Here is an 18,000-nt window from a genome sequence, read left to right on the forward strand (position 1 = left end):
AGTACTAAATTGGTGATCCCTTGATGTCCCAGAGTGTGTCCTATCAACCGATTTCTTCTTTGAGTCAGATTGCACCACAAATTTCTTTTTTGCCCAGTTCTGTTCAGTACGACCTCGTTAGTTATGTGTTCTACCCACATAATCTTCAGCTACTTCTGTAGCAGTACATCAGTTGTTCTGCTGCCCAAATAGCAATTCAGTCAATCTTCAATACGATGACTGCCATAGATGACAAGCCCTGACCACTATGAAAGTCTGTAAATATTATGAAATAGCAAACACACAAAAAAGATCACTGTGTATCGATGTTTGAACTTAAGTAGACCCACCAATGAAGATCCAGACAGGGGTGCTTGCATATCATTGGCAGCAGCGTTTGTGTTCATGGCAGCACTCTCTTACTGCAGTGGCGGCTGTAGGGTATGCAGCAGTATGATTAATGACGTGCATATTTTAATGTAGGACTGACCGGATGTGGCCAGTGCCGCACACCTGATTTAATTGAACTACATTCCATTATCCTTGTTTTACTTTTGTTGATGTTCATCTTATATCCTCCTTTCAAGACACTGTCCATTCCTTTCAACTGCTTTTCCTTTACCGCCTCAAACAGAATCACAGTGTCCTTGGCAAACCTCAAAGTTTTTATTTCTTCTGTCTGAACTTCAGTTCCTACACCAAATTTTTCTTTTGTTTCCTTTACTGCTTGCTCAGTGTACAGATTGAATAACATTGGCAATAGGCTACAACACTGTCTCACTCCCTTCTCAACCACTGCCTCCCTTTCATGCCCCTAGACCCTTATAATTGCCTTTCATTTCCTGTATTTTACCCTTGCTGCTTTCAGAATGTAAAAGAAAGTATTCCAGTCAACATTGTAAAAAGCTTTTTCTCAAGTCTACAGATGCCATAAATGTAGGTTTTCCTTTCCTTAACCTATCTTTTAAGATAAGTTGTAGGGTCAGTATTGCATCACGTCTTCCTACGTTTCTCCAGAATCCAAACTGATTTTCACTGAGTTCAGCTTCTACCAGTTTTTCCATTGTTTTATGGAGAATTCATGTTAGTATTTTGCAATCATGACTTATTAAACTGATAGTTCAGTAATATCCATGCCTGTCAGTACCTGCTTTTTTTTTGGAAATGGAATTATTACATTCTTCTTAAAGCCTGAGAGTATTTTGCCTGTCTCATACATCTTGCTCACCAGATGGAAGAGTTTTGTCATGGCTGGCTCTTTCAAGGCTACCAGTAGCTCTGAAGGAATGCTGTCTACTCCCAGAGCCTTGTTTCGACTTAGGTCTTTCAGTGCTCTATCAAATTCTTCTCACAGTATCATATCTCCCATCTCATCTTCATCTACGTCCTCTTCCATTTCTATAATGTTGCCTTCAAGTTCATCTCCCTTGTATAGGTCCTGTATATACTCCTTTCAGCTTTCCCTTCTTTGGTTTGTACTGGCTTCCCATTTAAGCTCTCAATATTCATTGATCTGCTTCTCTTTCCTCAGAGGCCTCTTTAATTTTCCTGTGTGTGATGTCTATCTTTCCCATAGTGAAATATGCTTCTAAATCCTTATATTTGCCCTCTAGCAATTCCTGCTTAGGCATTTTGCACTTCCTGTCAGTCTCATTTTCTAGGCACCCTTTGTATTCCCTTTCACCTGCTTCATTTGCTGCATTTTTATATTTTCTCCTTTCATCAGTTAAATTCAATATCTCCTGAGACATTCAAGGATTTCTATTAGGCCTTTTCTTTTCACCTGCTTGGTCCTACGCAGTCTTCACTATTTCATGTCTCAAAGCTTCCAATTCAGCTTATACTGTATTTCTTACCCATGAGTGTTGTTGCTCAATGCTCCTCCTGAAACTCCCAACAGCATCTGGCTCTTTCAGCATATCTAGATCTCATCTCCTTAATTTTCTACCTTTTTGCAGTTTCTTTAGTTTTATTCTACATTTCATAACAAATAACTTGATCACAGAGTCCGCATATGCCCCTGGAAATGTCTCACAGTTTGTAATCTTCTTCTGAAATCTATGTCTTACAATTATATAATCAATCTAAAACCATCTGGTGTCTCCAGGTCTCTTCCATGTATACAGTCTTCTTTCATGATTCTTAAACCAAGTATTAGCTATGATCAAATTATGCTCTGCACAAAATTCTACCAGGTGGCTCCCTCTTTCATTCCTTTCCCCCAGTCCACATTCACCTAGAATTTTTCCTTCGCTTCTTCTTCCTACTATCAGATTCCAGTTCCCTATCACAATTAAATAGTAGCTTACCTGCATTCCCATTTTCTTATTCATTATTAAACCTACTCCTGCATTACCTCTATTTCATATAATGTAAGCTTTCATGGCCGGTATTGTCTTCACTTAAAACTTCCGGGCTGATAGGCTGTGGTCGAAGTATAAAAGTCTCCCCTGACATTTCGTCTCCGACTGCGGGAGACATCCTCGGAGGTACAGCGGCGAACTGCGAAGAGAACTCGAGGAAGCGCTGATTATATAGGCAGTACAGAGATCGCCACTGTCGATCACGTGGCATCAGCTATGAGATTGTCTGTGGTAATGCCAACATTCTCGATTGAAAGTAATCGATCGTCACGCTTGCGGTGCAACGCTGACATCCAAATTTTATCCAGTTTAACACCTTCGTCTTTCCTGTTAAAATTATTATGGTGTTTATCAATCTCGATAGCCTCTCTATACATGCATGCATAATAATGCGAGGCTTTTGATATAACGCTCGTCTTGCTGAATTCTATTTCATGATCACCTTCCTGGTAAACATGTTTTGCTATGGCCGACTTATCCGTGTGACCCAGGCGGCAATTCCTCTTATGTTCAACAAGACAGGTGTTCACACTTCTCTTTGTGGTACCAATATAAACCTGTCCACAACTACAAGGAATTTCATTGTGGCATTATTCCGACACTGCCTCACCACAACCTACTTTCAATACAATAATAACTTTTATGAACAGATTGACGGGATGGCTGTGGGCAGTCCTCTTAGTCTTGCTATGGCTAACTTATTTATGGAAACTTTTGAACTACGGGCATTGCAGACTGCCAGTAAGAGACCAGCCAGATGGTATCACTATGTCGATGACACGTTCGTAGTATGGACACATGGAGCAGAGGAGTTGGTTGTTGACACATTTAAACAGCATTAATCCGAAAATCCAGTTTACTATGGAGATGGAAAGGAAAGGGCAATTGAATTTCCTGGATGTGTCTGTGATTAAATGACGGGATGGAACATTGGGCCATAAGGTGTATAGAAAGGCCACACATACTGATCGTTATCTACATAAAGAATCAAACCACCGCCCTAGACAAAAAAGAGGTGTAATGAAAACCTTGGTAGACAAGGCATACAAAATTTATGAACTTGTTTATTTAAAAGACGAGATTGAACATCTACGGTCAACTTTCGTGAAGAATGGCTATTCTAGCAAGGATATAGATCGAGCACTTCACTCTAGGCAGAGAATCAGGAGCAACGATGAACAACAGTCGCCCAAGGGCAAAGTTTTTCTTCCGTTCATTAGTAAGGTCACAGATCGCATCAGGAAAGATTTAAGCAAGTATGGGGTGGAAACTATTTTCAGAACCACCAGGAAAATAAAAGAATATTTAAGATCAGCAAAAGATGCACGACACCCTTTGGCTACACTGGGGGTATATAAGATTCCTTGTAGTTGTGGACAGGTTTATATCTGTACCACAAAGGGAAGTGTGAACACCCGTCTTGTTGAACATGAGAGGAATTGCCGCCTGGGTCACACGGATAAGTCGGCCATAGCGTGTTGTTCAAACCTACCAGTAACAAATCTCACAGCCTGCCTCGGAATTGCTTCTATGCCTTCCTTCTATCCTACGTGGTATGGATCCCAATCACTCTAGCAGAATAGGTCACACCAGCATCTTGTATGCAGTCTCCTTTGCAGGTGAACTACTCTTTCCTAAAAGTCTCCCAGTTAACCAGAGTCGACCATTTGCCTTCCCTACCACAGTTTTCAAATGCTCATTTCACCTCACATCGCTTTGCAACATTACACCCAGATGAAGGACTTGACCGTGTTAAGCAGGACACTAATAATACTGTATCTGAACATGACATGTTTGTTCTTTCTACTCTTCCGTATTAACTTACATTTTTCTACATTTAGGGTTAGCTGCCATTCATTACACTAACTGGAAATTTTGTCTAAGTCATCTTGTATCTTCCTACAGTCACTCAACTTTGACACCTTTCTGTACACCACGGCATCATCAGCAAACAACTGCAGATTGCTGCCCACCCCATCTGCCAAATCATTTATGTATATAGAGTACAACAGCAGTCCCATCACACTTCCCTGGGGCACTCCTGATGGTACCCTTGTCTCTGATGAACACTCGCTGTCGAGGACAGCATACTGGGTTCTATTATTTAAGAAGTCTTTGTGCCACTCACATATCTGTAAACTTATTCCATATGCTCATACCTTTGTTAACAGCCTTCAGTGGGGCACCATGGCTGAGTTTTGCATGAGTGATGCTTTCTAAAACCATGCTGATTCATGGGCATAAGCTTCTTTGTCTCAAGAAAGTTTATTATATTCAAACTGAGAATATATTTTCCATTTTAAATTGTCTTGCCTAACTGCACAATTAAGGAAACTAATATTCCATGCACTGATCTTTTAGAGCACCAGTTTTGTTTCTCCTGATGGTAGTATCCTCCTGAGTAGTCCCCACCTGGAGATCTGAATGGTAGACTATTTTATCTCCAGGATTTTTTACCCAAGAGGATGCCATTATCACTTAACCATACAGTAGAGTTGCATGCCTTTGGGAAGAATTATGGTTGTAGTTTCCCCTTGCTTTCAGCCATGTGCAGTATCAGCACAGAAAGGCCGTTCTGGTTTATATTACAAGGTCAGATCAGTCAGTCACCCAGACTGTTACCCATGCAACTAATGAAAAGACTGCTGCTCTCCTTCAGGAACCATACATTTGTCTGACCTCTCAACAGATACCCTACCACTGTGGTTGCACTTGCAGTACGGCTATCTTTAGCACTGAGGCATGCAAGCCACCCAGCCAATGGGAAGGTCAATAGCACTGGGAGGGTGTATGGTAATAATATTAACAACAATAATAACCAAACAGTGCAGTAGTACATTAATAAGGGTTACTCCTCTTTTATGTGTTGTATGGTCAGTCACATTAACATCAATGCAGTTACAAATTGTCTTTCAAACTACAATGACCCATTAACCCCTATAAACAAAATGACCACCCATAAACAGTTGTTGACAAGGAAAAGGGTGTTATTTCATAACAGTGAACTTCAGACATTGGAGTGATGTATACTGATGGAAAAGAATCATAACATCAAAAAATAATTAATGTAGAATAATGAAATTTTGGGAATAAATTTGTTTAGGTAACATATTTAAGTGATTAATGTTGCTAGAGCACAGGTTAATGTGTAACTACGAGAATGTTGAATGCAAGCATGCAGACATGCATGCATTGTGTTGTACAGGTGCCGGATGTCATTTTGTGGTATGCAGTTCCTTGCCTGTTGCATTTGGTTGGTCATTACAGGGATGGTTAGTGCTGTTTATGGATGACACTGGAGTTGTCATCTGATGATGTCCATATGTACTCGACTGGAGACAGGTCTGGTAATCATGCAGGCCAAGGCAACATGTTGACACTCTGCAGAGCTTCATGGGTTTCAACAGCAGTATTTGGGTGAGCTTTATCCTGTTGGAAAACACCCCCTGGAATTCTGTTCGTGAATAGTAGTGCAACTGGCCAAATCAGCAGACTGATGTAGAAATTTGCAGTCAGGGTGTGTGGGATAATCATGAGAGTGCTCCTGTTGTCATTTAAAATTTTACCCCAGACCATAACTTGAGGTACAGATTCAGTGTCTCTAAGATGCACACAGACAGGTGTGATAACTATATGCAAAAAGAACAAACTGGGATAGAAGTTCCAGTGGTTGATTCCAGGAATAATAAATAGCTAATTACTATTACTGTTGCTTAGGTGGCTGCAGTCCAGGCCCTGCTATTCCAATTCAGGGTCGAGCCATCTGTAACTATGAGTCCAAAGATGTTATGATTCAGTTGCTTTAAACCTATAAATCTTCATGCTGATTTAGTGGAAGATAATGTAAATGTTGTTGGTAATTATGTAGTGATACAAGCTTCATTAATATTCTGTAAGGTGTTTGTTAGTGAACAAAATTATTATCTAAGTCATTACTTGTTATTTCAGTATATTTTCTTAGCGTTCTGTAGAGAATCATTTATAAATTTTAATTGCGGGTGGTATTATGCAATGACTCAGGAAGAAAGATATTTTGCACTACAGTGTTGCAATCCTTAAAAAAAAATATAATCATTCAATTAAAAACATAAAGAGACTAAGAAATGTGCCTGAATAGATGTTTGATATGTTTCCTGATACCCCAAAGATATCAAAAATTTTTGATAATTGTAGGAAGCAGTTTGGTTCATTGAAAAATATTCAAGAAATTAGTGACTGCAAAAATTCTTTGGCTATTTTCCTCCACCTTCTGGTGTTCCGGAGACACTAAATATGTCTCTTCAGGATTAGGAGATTCCCCTGTACATCAGATGAGGGAGCAGCCCACAAAAAAACAAAAAATTAAAAACCATTGAGTTAGCACTAAAAAAAGACAGTTATTTGTTAATGCAAAGCATTCCTCAGAAAATGAACATGAGCCATTGGAGCAGTCTGTAATAGGTAACTTGAAAGCTAGTTTTTGTTCAAGTAATAGGAAAAATAAAGTAATGCTACTAACTTGTTTGCCTGAATCGTGGAGTATTAGGAAGATAATGCGTGAATTCAATGCTCCCAACTACATAGTACGCCAGGCAAAAAGGAAAGAAGTATATTAGAAAATCCTGATCAAAAACTGTGAGAGAATTTATTATCACAAGAAGTTGTGCAATCAGTGAGTAATTATTTTTATGAAAATGACAAAATAAGCAGAGTGATGCCAAGGAAGAAATACTGTGTAACTGTGAAGGGGGGAGATGGAGATAGAATAGTAATACCTGAAAGACTTATTATTTCAAAACTAAATTCCAGCAATGATGATTGGATTTTCTAAATTTGCAGCCGGCCGGTTTGGCCGAGCGGTTCTAGGCGCTACAGTCTGGAACTGCGTGACCACTACAGTCGCAGGTTTGAATCCTGCCTCGGGCATGGATGTGTGTGATGTCCTTAGGTTAGTTAGGTTTAAGTAGTTCTAAGTTCTAGGGGACTGATGACCTCAGAAGTTAAGTCCCATAATGCTCAGAGCCATTTGAACCATTCTAAATTTACAGAACGGTTATTGTAGAACACACTCAGTATGCTTTCGCACTACACATCAAAATGTCAAACTAATGCTAGAAAACGCTAAGTTCGGTATCTTAAGCAAAGGAGAATTGACCTTGTATAAACACTATTTGACAAAAGTGCTGTGCAACCCAGCATCATTCCACTGCATTATGGAAACTGTAGTTTTCCTAGAATTCACATGCATTTGATTTAGAAAAGCCAAAGGCATAAAAGGCATCAAACACGAGAAGGTTTGCTGAACTAGCATCGTGCATGACCGTAAAGGTAATAGGCCAAGTCACTGATCTATAGGTGACATCAATCATGAAATGGCCAGGCAAGGGGCTTTGCTGTTCACCATATCTCTGTAGGCACCTGTTTACAAGTGACAGCAGCAGTGGGCCGAGATCTGAATATGTTCGGCCATTGAGGAGGGAAACAATAGCACCGGTGCCTACCTGCAGGTACAGATGTCGCAAAAGAACCAAAACCCTTCATAAAAACTTGTTAGAATCCTGATGGAGAATGGACTTTGATGATGACTCTTCCTGGATGTCTATATCCATGTACTCTTATGCTGCATTCTGTGCAGTTATGTGGCAGACTACCACAATGTGGGCTTTTTTTTTTTTTTTTTTTTTTTTTTTTTTTTTTTTTTTTTTTTTTTTTTTTTTTTTTTTTTTTGACAGACAGCCCAATGCTGGAGAAACACTTGATCTGTCATGTTTGGAGTAACAAGATGCACACAATGGCAATAGGGAGCGGCAGCTGGAATACTGTTTACATGCCGTGCAGAAGCTGCCTGATTGTCTGGTCTGCACCACCGAGAGGTCGTCCTGTCTGGATGCAGTGGATGCCACTGGGCCACACTGTACTGCTGCGACACCACACAGTGCTTCCAGCTGCTGGCCACCAGTGTAGACCTCATACAATGGGGTGATGGACAAGACCTCTCCAAGGGAGGGGCTTTCTAATTGGAGGGCCCATTGCCAGACATCCTTATTCAGGGGGAGGGAGCAGATGATAATATCACAAACCATGATGTCCGCATATGACTCTTTTGACTTTGCTGTGACAAAATGGTGCTTGTGACTAAGGCCATGGATGCTCAAGGCCTAGGCATGATTAGACTGATGGGGCTCCTTCATGCATTGGTGCACTTCAACCCTAGGGGCCATGACGTGTGCGCGGCGGCAGTAATAGGAAGACAGCAGTGAGCATAACTTTTCAAAATTCCAATCGGGAAGGTTCCTGCAATGGTACAGCTGCTGCAACACCTGATGAATGGTGGGAGAAATCGATGACAAAAACAGCTAATAACATACCCTCACATCCGTAATGTGGAAGGCATGGAAATGTTGCTGTAGGCAAAGTTAGTACATGTCCCAATCTTCCGCTGTCTCGTCAAAGGCAGGAACTGAGGAGAAAACATAGTTGGAGATGAAGGGGGAGAGCGCAACACCAGCACAGCTTGTCAAATGACCATAAGTAGTTCCTACTGTTGTTGCAGCAACATCTGAAGCAGTCGCTCGATGTCAAAACAGCATGAGAAAAGCAACAGATGAAAAAAAAAGGACCCTGCTCATTGCCAGTGTGTTCTGAGCACAAGTACTCACAAATAATAACAGACACAACACTTTGTTATGCTTAGAATACTTGTACGAGAAGACACTTGCCATGGATGGGTGCACAACTAGTCTGATAAACATTGGCCGAATGTCAACATATGATGGAGAGTGAGGCTGGCCTGGCCTGACTCTATAAGCCATCACCCGACTGGTGTAGTGCACTGCAGAGAGGCTTCATGCACATCCAAGAGTGATGGCCTCTGCCAGTGCTAGCATCATTTCACACCTTACAACTGTGCAACCCAATTGTGGGTGTGGAAGCTATGCGGGTCACTACAGAGGGTATGTCAATAGAAAAGAAATGTGGGCAACTGAACTATGATTTTGCCAAGTCAGTCACCTGACTTACATCCCATTGAACTCTTATGGGATGAACTTGACAGGGAGATCAGAAAACAGGCTGAAAATCTGGGGAGTAATTCACAGGCAAAATTTGCAAAAACACTACAAAATCTTATCTCCAGAATGCTGAGAGTTTGTGCAGCTGTTCTGAGATCAGCTGGTGGATACTTTGAAGAAGCTAAAATCTAAATCATATTGTGTCGTACTTAATGATAGAGAGAGAAAATATTTATTTTGTTGGTCTGTTTAGTTTGTACAATGTATTTGTACATTGGAATATAGTATATAGCTTCTTTCATGGGTGAGTGAAAACTTTTGACCTGTTGTGTACATTGACATCAGACAGAGACTGGGATATGGTACTGCCAGTCAAGACATTCATGTACATGACAGCAAAGCAAGACAATACACATTGTTAATCATTTCACGTGATCCATGGTTGAGAGTCTGAAACAACAATGGATACTCTCTTTTCATTACAACCTGATAGTGCTGAGAAGGATTACATAAAACAGCTCATCGCTATTCAGAACTAAAGAAGAAAGACAGTTGGCATGTGTTCAACCCTTGGATGCCCAGGATAAGGACTGTGAAAATTATAATACCAAATACCAACCTGTAATCTACAACTCGTGTCTTAGTAGGCAGTTTTTCACTGTGTGGATAGTCAGGCTGTAAGAAAAATGATAAAAGCACTACTTTAATGTGTACCAAATCCTATGTCACGTGTCAGACATCACCTACAAAGCCAAGGATGATGATCCTAAATAGAGGAGACAAAATTGGAGTGATCTTGTGCACTTTGCATGAAATTGTATCTTAATTCTGAACTGCAGATCAATAATAGGGGCTTTCCATGTATTGAAGATGAATATCTGCCTGATGATGTGATACCTTGATGGAATAAACTCAATTTTGAATGTCATATTGAAGATGAGGAAGTGACAATACAACTTGTATGTGACATTCTTCCAGTAATGTTATATGAAGATCCACCAACTAGATCCAGAGGCAGAAAGCTCCAGTTCACTCTGAAACAATGGGTTGCAGTTTTTCCAGGACGAGGAACAATGCTTTATGCTGTACATCATATGTTTGGGTGTAGCACTTGTGTTCACTAGCAGGTAACTTGCAGATTGCCAGTTTCATTCCCTCCTGCATCTATTTATAATTTAAGAATTCTGAAATAACTTGGGACCTAATTTTGGAATTTACTAGAACATACGTACATATAAACAAGAGCGATGTTTGCTGAGACCAGCTGTTCAGCTCTGTCTATACGTTAGTGTGTGCAGAATAAATGTGCTTTCAGAGGAACTGTTACTTCTTGTTGATGCTCTGGCTATTGGAAGTGGTATTTGATCCTGGATTATGTGTGGCATTATAATGCATTAGGTGCCATTTGTAAGTTTAATATATTTCTGGCTAAATTTATATACACCTTTTAAATCTGTTTCCATATGGGAATTATGAAATGTTCTGGCTGACCATGGATAAAGAAGGAAATTAAAATATCATGAATAGGGAACTATGTGGACAGGTTAGGACAAGCAAGGAAGTACATCACCTTTCACATTGCAGTAACAAATAAATTTGTAAATTATCTATATTATTAATTAACCCAAAGCTAAAAGTAAAACTATACGGGACTTTGTCAAAAAGAAAACCAGGAAGTCTCAAACAGGACCCAAATTTAGTTATTATGGGAAATGACAAATGAAATGTGGTTACATGTAGATAGCAAACATTTTTGTCACAACAAAATCATCTTTCAGTCATTCAGAACAAAATAAAATATTCAAATGACAGAAAATCACCAAATGAATCTTCTGTTATTTTAGTTATTTGACTGCACAAGTGACAACATTCATATAAATAGACTTAAATGCTTTAACATTGAAGATAAAAGTAATAACAATTTCACTTCCTATTTAACCATTTGAATGCAGGGCCCGTCTGTTATGTTGCAAGTGTCAGTTGTGGTCAGAACAGTGTTGTGTGTAGTTGTGCATGCATTATATTGGAGATAGTGAATTCAAATGTGGGAAAACTGTTGGTCCTCGTATGGTGGGTGCTTCTGTAACCAAGATAGATGAATTTTTTTTTGTATTCGAAGAGACACAGTAGGAAAGAAATACCAAATGCATGGATACTAGAAAAACTGCTGTGGCATGCCTGCACAATCTGCCACTGCAATGTTTATATCTGACACTAGCGGCAGCCGGGTGCCACCATTGCCCACAGCCAGTATCATTGGCCGGCAAATACAAACATGTCGGGTTGCTGCCAGCAGGTCCTTGTCCAATTACATCTTCTCCACTGTATGCAAATGTTCTTGAGTCAGTCCAGCACTGTGCTGGTGTGTTTTTGTTGTTAGTGATAGCACTCTGTACTTGGACAGTTAATAGTTGTGTCCATGTTTCCCTAACCTAGTCATTATTCAGCATGCAGTTGTTTGGCAACAATATAGTTCATTCCACGCATGTCTTTCATAAGTGAAAACAGATCCGGCATTGGTTCAGTTGCAACAACTTGAGTGACAGCAGCAGCAGTTAGGATTTTTTCATCAATTATATTTACAAATTCAGTGGGACAGTGGGAGCAATAGCCACTGCCCCCCCCCGCCCCCTCCCCAGCCACTAGCTGTTATGTGCCTGACCGTGCAACCCCCCCTCCCTCCTCCACCTCTCACCCCCAGGTTTCCCACCATTCCAAGAAGCAAAGAAAAAGATTTGAACACAAAAGTATGATGTAAGCAGCAACATTTTGCAGCGTTTCAGCGTTTTTCTTGTCGTGGACTGCATCTGAAACATTTCATTTGCTTCAAAAACTTGGTCTATTGAAAGATCATCTGCATTGTCATTTTCTGAAATGTGTGACTTCCTTATCATAAGCAAACCCATGTGATAGTTGCCTATTTGGAGTTCACCAACAGCAAAAGAACTCTGGCCAATCTTATTTAGCGTGGGTAGCTGGCCTCAAAGGTGTCGATAGCATCTCAATGAATTGTTCACAAATAGAAAAGGAAGAACAGACGATAGTCTACACAGTCAACAATTCCATGCCTTCCTATATGGAAACAAATTTCATTTCATTGCCAACCATAAACCACCTGTGGCACTTTTTGGCCCCCGTTCTTGGCTTCCTTGCAGGACCACACAAAGACTTGACCAGTAATCAGCTGGCGATTGTTGATGAAACCCTCCTCCTTAGTATGGATTCGGATAAAGCCCACACTGGCATCCCATCAGTCCTGTGGTTTCTCCACTGTGGCATAACCCACATGAAAATGCTAACAAGATATGTTGTCTACTGGCCCAGCCCTCATTCAGCGGTTGAGAAGCTTGCCCCTCCACGTGGCTGCAAATAGTGTGCCAAGCGTCAGGGAACCCCCGCCCCTCCTCGAAATTTTGCTCCATGGCCCACTCCTGATCAGCCAAGGGACTGCACCCATATCGATTTTGCGGGTCTTTTCTGTCATTCCAACCCACTCCTGATCAGCCGAGGGACTGCACCCGTATCGATTTTGCGGGTCTTTTCTGTCATTCCGTGTATTTAGTAGTTGTGGATGCACTGTCAAATTACCCATAAGTCATGCACATGAGTTGCATCTCAACCGACATGACTGTGCGGGCTCTAATGTAGATTTCTGCAGATGAAGGTTACCACAGACTGTTGACTCCGATAATAGCTCACAGTTTGCCCTGACATTGTTCCATGATTTCTGCAGCCAGACTGGTATTTCTCACCTCACGTCCACACCATTTCACCTCCAATGGAGTGGTGAGGTGGAACATATGGTGCATGCATTTAAGATGCAAATGGCAAAGTGATTGGTGAACTCGTCTACTGATATGATGTAGCCTCTGTTCCTAAGCACCTAGAGGATCACCCCCCTGAACAGGTGCAGCCTAGTGGAAGTCCTACACGGCCAACAACACCTACGCTGCTACATCCACTCCATCCTGCACCACAGCCTGCCAGCAGGCATCATTGATGTCAAGATGGATCTACTGCCCACCCTGATCCCTTAACTGATGTTGGAAAGTGGCTGGCCAGATATCGCCTGCTCATCAGAGCACGGGGCGGACCTTCCCCTGTTATTGCAGCCTGCAACGCTTGTTGCCATTTGGCCCACAGAGCCTCCACATGTGTGGTCATCACCATGGCCAGTGCACAATTGTCGGGGCCACTTCAGCTCTTACACCCTGCCAGGCCAGAGACAGCTGACAGCCAATCCCTGTGGGGCTGCTGCCTCTTCAGATGTGGATCAACTGATGGAAGCCAACATCGTTGCCATGAATTTGGCATTGCACCACTGCTGTCACCGTTATCATTGTTGTCGGGTCTTCTGGATGCATCTGATGGTTTCTTCACCTATGCTGACCTTCTGCTAGCATCGACCTGGCCAGCGTGGTCCTCCTGTTTTCACCAGCTCTGCAGAAGAGGGGAGGGATATGGCAGCACACCTGCACAATCTGCCACTGCAGGATTTGTATCTGGTGTCAGCGGCAGCTGGGTGAAGCAGGTGCACCTGCAGCCAGCACCTTGACCAGCAAATACAGATACAAATATAAATATAAATATATCAGGCTGCTGCAGCAGGGCCTCATCCACATGTGTTTTCTTCACTGTATGTGAATGTTCTTGAGCCAGAGACATGCCAGTCATAGGACTCTGTACTTGGGCAGTTAATGGTTCTGTTAATGTGTCTCTAATCTTGTCATTATTTGGCATGCAGTTATCACCCAGTGCAAATCTGTGTATGTTGGGGTTCTCAATAAGAAGTGTAGATACAGCAAAAACATCATCTGCTAAGTCACAATGCGGATGATAATGTGTGTTGAATGACCATGACAGACGGTCATTAAAGACAATTATGATGGAAAATAAGGGGACAGCAGCTGCAAAGTCACTGCAGAACTGAATTTCACACTCATAAGGTGTCAGCACCAAAACTACATAAAAGGTGCTCCATAAGCCTGTAATTACAGGGCGAGCTGGAATTCTGAAACCGCACATTAGTAATGCAAATGCCTGTAATAGGTAAACATGCTGCCAAAGCCATAGAACTTGGACACTGGAGCGATGGGAAAAAATCGTTTGGCCAGATGAGTCTTGCTACACACTGTCCCCAACTTCTAGCCGAGTTCACATTTGGTGTATGCTGTCACAAGCCTATGATGCAGACTTCTTTTTGCCGAGATTGAAATGTGGTGGGCGTTCATTGATGATTTGGGTAGCAATATCATGATACTGCATGGGCCCCATGCTTACTCTGCAAGGTTGCATTACTGCCAAGGATTATGTCACAATTTTGGCTGTTCAGGTCCATTCCACAGTACAATATTAGTCCCCCAATGATGATGCTGTGTTCCAAGATGACAGGGCCCCTGCTCACATGGCTCACATCATCCAGGACTGGTTTTGTAAACATGAGGATTAAATGACGCAGCTGCCCTGGCTGGGACTGTCACCAGATCTCAATTTTATTGTGTCTGTGTGATATACTTTGGAGAAAAGGCTGTATGGTCACTATTGGTTTCCATAATCATTACCAGAACATATTTTCTTTCCTTGCTGTTCATAATGATAGCTCTGGTCACACATTATGAAACTTCTTGCAGACCATATTCATTTATGTTTTTCCATTGCTACATCTAATTACTTTTACCAGTTGCAATCATTTAAATAAGAGTAAGAAAAACAAAAATTAGTGTCACCTGATAGAAAAATTCTGAATTCTATAGCAGGGTGTTCAGAGGCCACAATAAATTCTGCATCATCAAAAATGTTTTCATATTGGATTATTTCAATTTTTTTTAATGTAATGGGAGAAAAAAGAGATTCTACATCATCTCCTGTTTGTTAGCAATGTGGTAACCAATTGTTGGTATCTGGAGGCTGGGGACACACATTAATCTGTAAATATTACTGCAGAACCCAGTTCTGTTTTTAACGATAATAGAACAATAATTTTTTCCCACTTATTACCATTTTGACAAAGTTTTCTATAATTAATATTGTGTTCATTTGATTTTTGTGTGTGTACTTGTGACAAAACTTTTATTACATGTAAGAGATGCCACAATTTGTCTCTAAATGGAATTTCAGGTGTTATTGCCTTTATTCCTCTAATTTCCATTGGTGAATATGCTCTATTTCCCAATAGGAATAATATTTTCCTCTTACTTTTTTCTCAGAATACAGGACTTTTGGCTTTTATTACTGTAACAATCATAAGGTGTCATCTTATAAAGAACTATGTGTGTTTAGTATTTGTTCTTTTCTCTCATTACAGAAAATCTTCATCTGAGAATGAGATTATCAAACAATTACCAGAAGATAGTAAAAATGCTGAACTACCAGGAAATGTAGAGAGCACCAAACAAATTCTACAAATAAATGAAGAGTTGGAAGTTTCTACAAATATGATTGAAAAAAATGAAGGAGAAAGCACAGAAACTGAAAGTAAAACAAAGTCTGATGAAAATTTGCCAAAGGAAGACATTTGTCGATGTGCAAAAAATGAAATGGAGCATAACTTCCTGCGAAGATTTATTAACTTACTGGTGAACATTTGTGTCAGTAAAAATAATGAAATGCAAAAAAAGATTTCAGTTACATTAGAAATTTCACCAGAGGAACTGAAGCAACTACAAAGACTGAAAGATGACAGAGATGTTGCCCCAGCCATCAGACTGCTAAATACCATAATCTCAGATATGAAATTTAATGGCCATGAGGAGGACTACTCTTCATTTTTTCATGGGGTTATACGAATGATTTCTTCAAAAGAGGTAAGAAAAAATTAAAGAGATGCACATGTGTTTTAAGACATGTAATTATGCATTTATCTGACTCTAGTCATCTACCCTTAGTCTGCCAGTGAGTGCTCTTTATAGGCCGGTCAATGCATGGATAACAAAAGGTTGTGTTGCTGAATGATGTTTGATTTAATTGAGAATGTGGATGAAAGAGATAAGTGGCCTCTAGTGCAATGTTACAAAGCTGTAGTTAGTTTTCCACAATTTTCTAGACCTATTTTTAAGAATTTCCATTATACTTCTCAATAAATTGCAGGAAAATAATGAATTTTATACCTTTCAGAACTATAATTCAGAACTTTATTTTATCTTCCTTTTAACATATGGTCTTAGGAAAGTCAACCATTTGCCTGTGAGAAAATCCGCTGAGTAGCATACAACTATGTTTAACAGAATGCAATTTTTTCCACAAATGAGGAGCACTGAATGCCTTAGCACATTTCTCAAACTTTCAACTTTTTACCAGACACTAATTCTGTATCATAACGCTAGTGAGCAATGGTATCAGCTCTGATGAGTGGGGTGAAAGGAGAAGATGTGAGAGGTAGGGAAGAAGAGTAGGGAGAGAGATTTTGACAAAATGCATCATAAATGAAGATGGTAAATCTGTCTCCTCAGCACGGTTTTATCAGTTACATTAACAAAACCATCTCCAGTACAGTCTTAACTGTTGCAGTCACTAAATCCAAGCCAGTTGCTAATGTGAAAACAGACTTGACTGCCATCAGGATTCAGAGTTTGGAAATATGCCGCTGCTGGCAACACCAAAGGCTTCAGCAGTTCATTCATCTACATTAATACTCCAAAGCCATCTTATGGTGCATGGTGGGGGTATTTCATGAACTGCAACTGTTTCCTGTTCAATTTGTGAATTGTCTGATTTAATGTAATGGTCAGTTTGTGAAATACATGTGACTGTAAGTAATTTTTTGCTTCAATCGTCTGACATGGTATATTATTGTAATAATATTCTTGTTGGATCTGCAACTGGATCATACAATAATCTTAACACAATATTCTAGCAGTCTAGCCAGTTGCCATCTTTAAAGGCAAATGCTGTTTGCTAAATCTTTCTGTAACTGATTCCTACCATGAACAGCAGCTGTTTTTAATGCCTCATTGGATTAAAAGCATCTATCAGAATTAATAAAATGTTGTGGGCTATTATGCTGTGGTCAAATTGATTTCACCTTAAAACCCAGCATTGTGTCCCCATATGCAGAAGACATTTTCGTGAGGGATCGTAACTTTGTTGAATGTCTGATTCTCATCCTGGCTCAAAGAATAACCGTTCTTGAGCAATGCATTGATGAGATGTTTTAATTCTGCTTCAAGCAGCTGTGGTTCACAGATTTTCTTTGTTCTATCTGCCAACATTTTTATGATGCCTCGCTTTTGTTGTGAGTGGTAGTTCAAATCCCAGTGTAGGTAATGGTTTGTGTGTGGGTTTTCAGTAAACCATGAGGTCCAAGTTACCATCTTCTTTCTTGAAAACTAGTACATCAAGAAAATTTAATCTTCCATCTGCCTCCTCCTCCTTCATAAACTGAATCTTCAGGTTGATCCCATTCAGATGTTTGTGAAAACGATCCAGTTCCTCCCTGCCATGCTGCCACAAAACAAACGTATCATCCACATAACAGAACTAGATATTTGGTTTCTTGTTCACAGTTTCCAAAGCCTACTACCCAACTTTTTCCTTAAAGAAATTCACTATAACCAAGCTTAAGGGGCCTCCTATAGGGGCACCATCCTTCTGTTCATAGAACTCTTCGTTCCGTTTGAAATATGTGGTTGTGTGACAATATTTAAACAGTTCCGCAACATCAGGAGGAAAAA

General features: G+C 40.4%; 1 protein-coding gene across 2 annotated transcripts in view; it reads left to right on the forward strand.

Annotated features, from left to right (window-relative positions):
- LOC124555225 overlaps positions 1–18,000 on the forward strand; it is a 143,172-nt gene that overhangs the window by 69,472 nt on the left and 55,700 nt on the right. For both annotated transcript variants that reach the window (XM_047129080.1, XM_047129079.1), the window contains one exon: positions 15,636–16,134. In XM_047129080.1, coding sequence (XP_046985036.1) covers positions 15,636–16,134 — 499 coding nt within the window. The remainder of the gene's footprint in view (positions 1–15,635; positions 16,135–18,000) is intronic.

The sequence above is a fragment of the Schistocerca americana genome, chromosome X (genome assembly GCF_021461395.2).
Source record: "Schistocerca americana isolate TAMUIC-IGC-003095 chromosome X, iqSchAmer2.1, whole genome shotgun sequence".
Taxonomy (NCBI): Eukaryota; Metazoa; Arthropoda; class Insecta; order Orthoptera; family Acrididae; genus Schistocerca; species Schistocerca americana.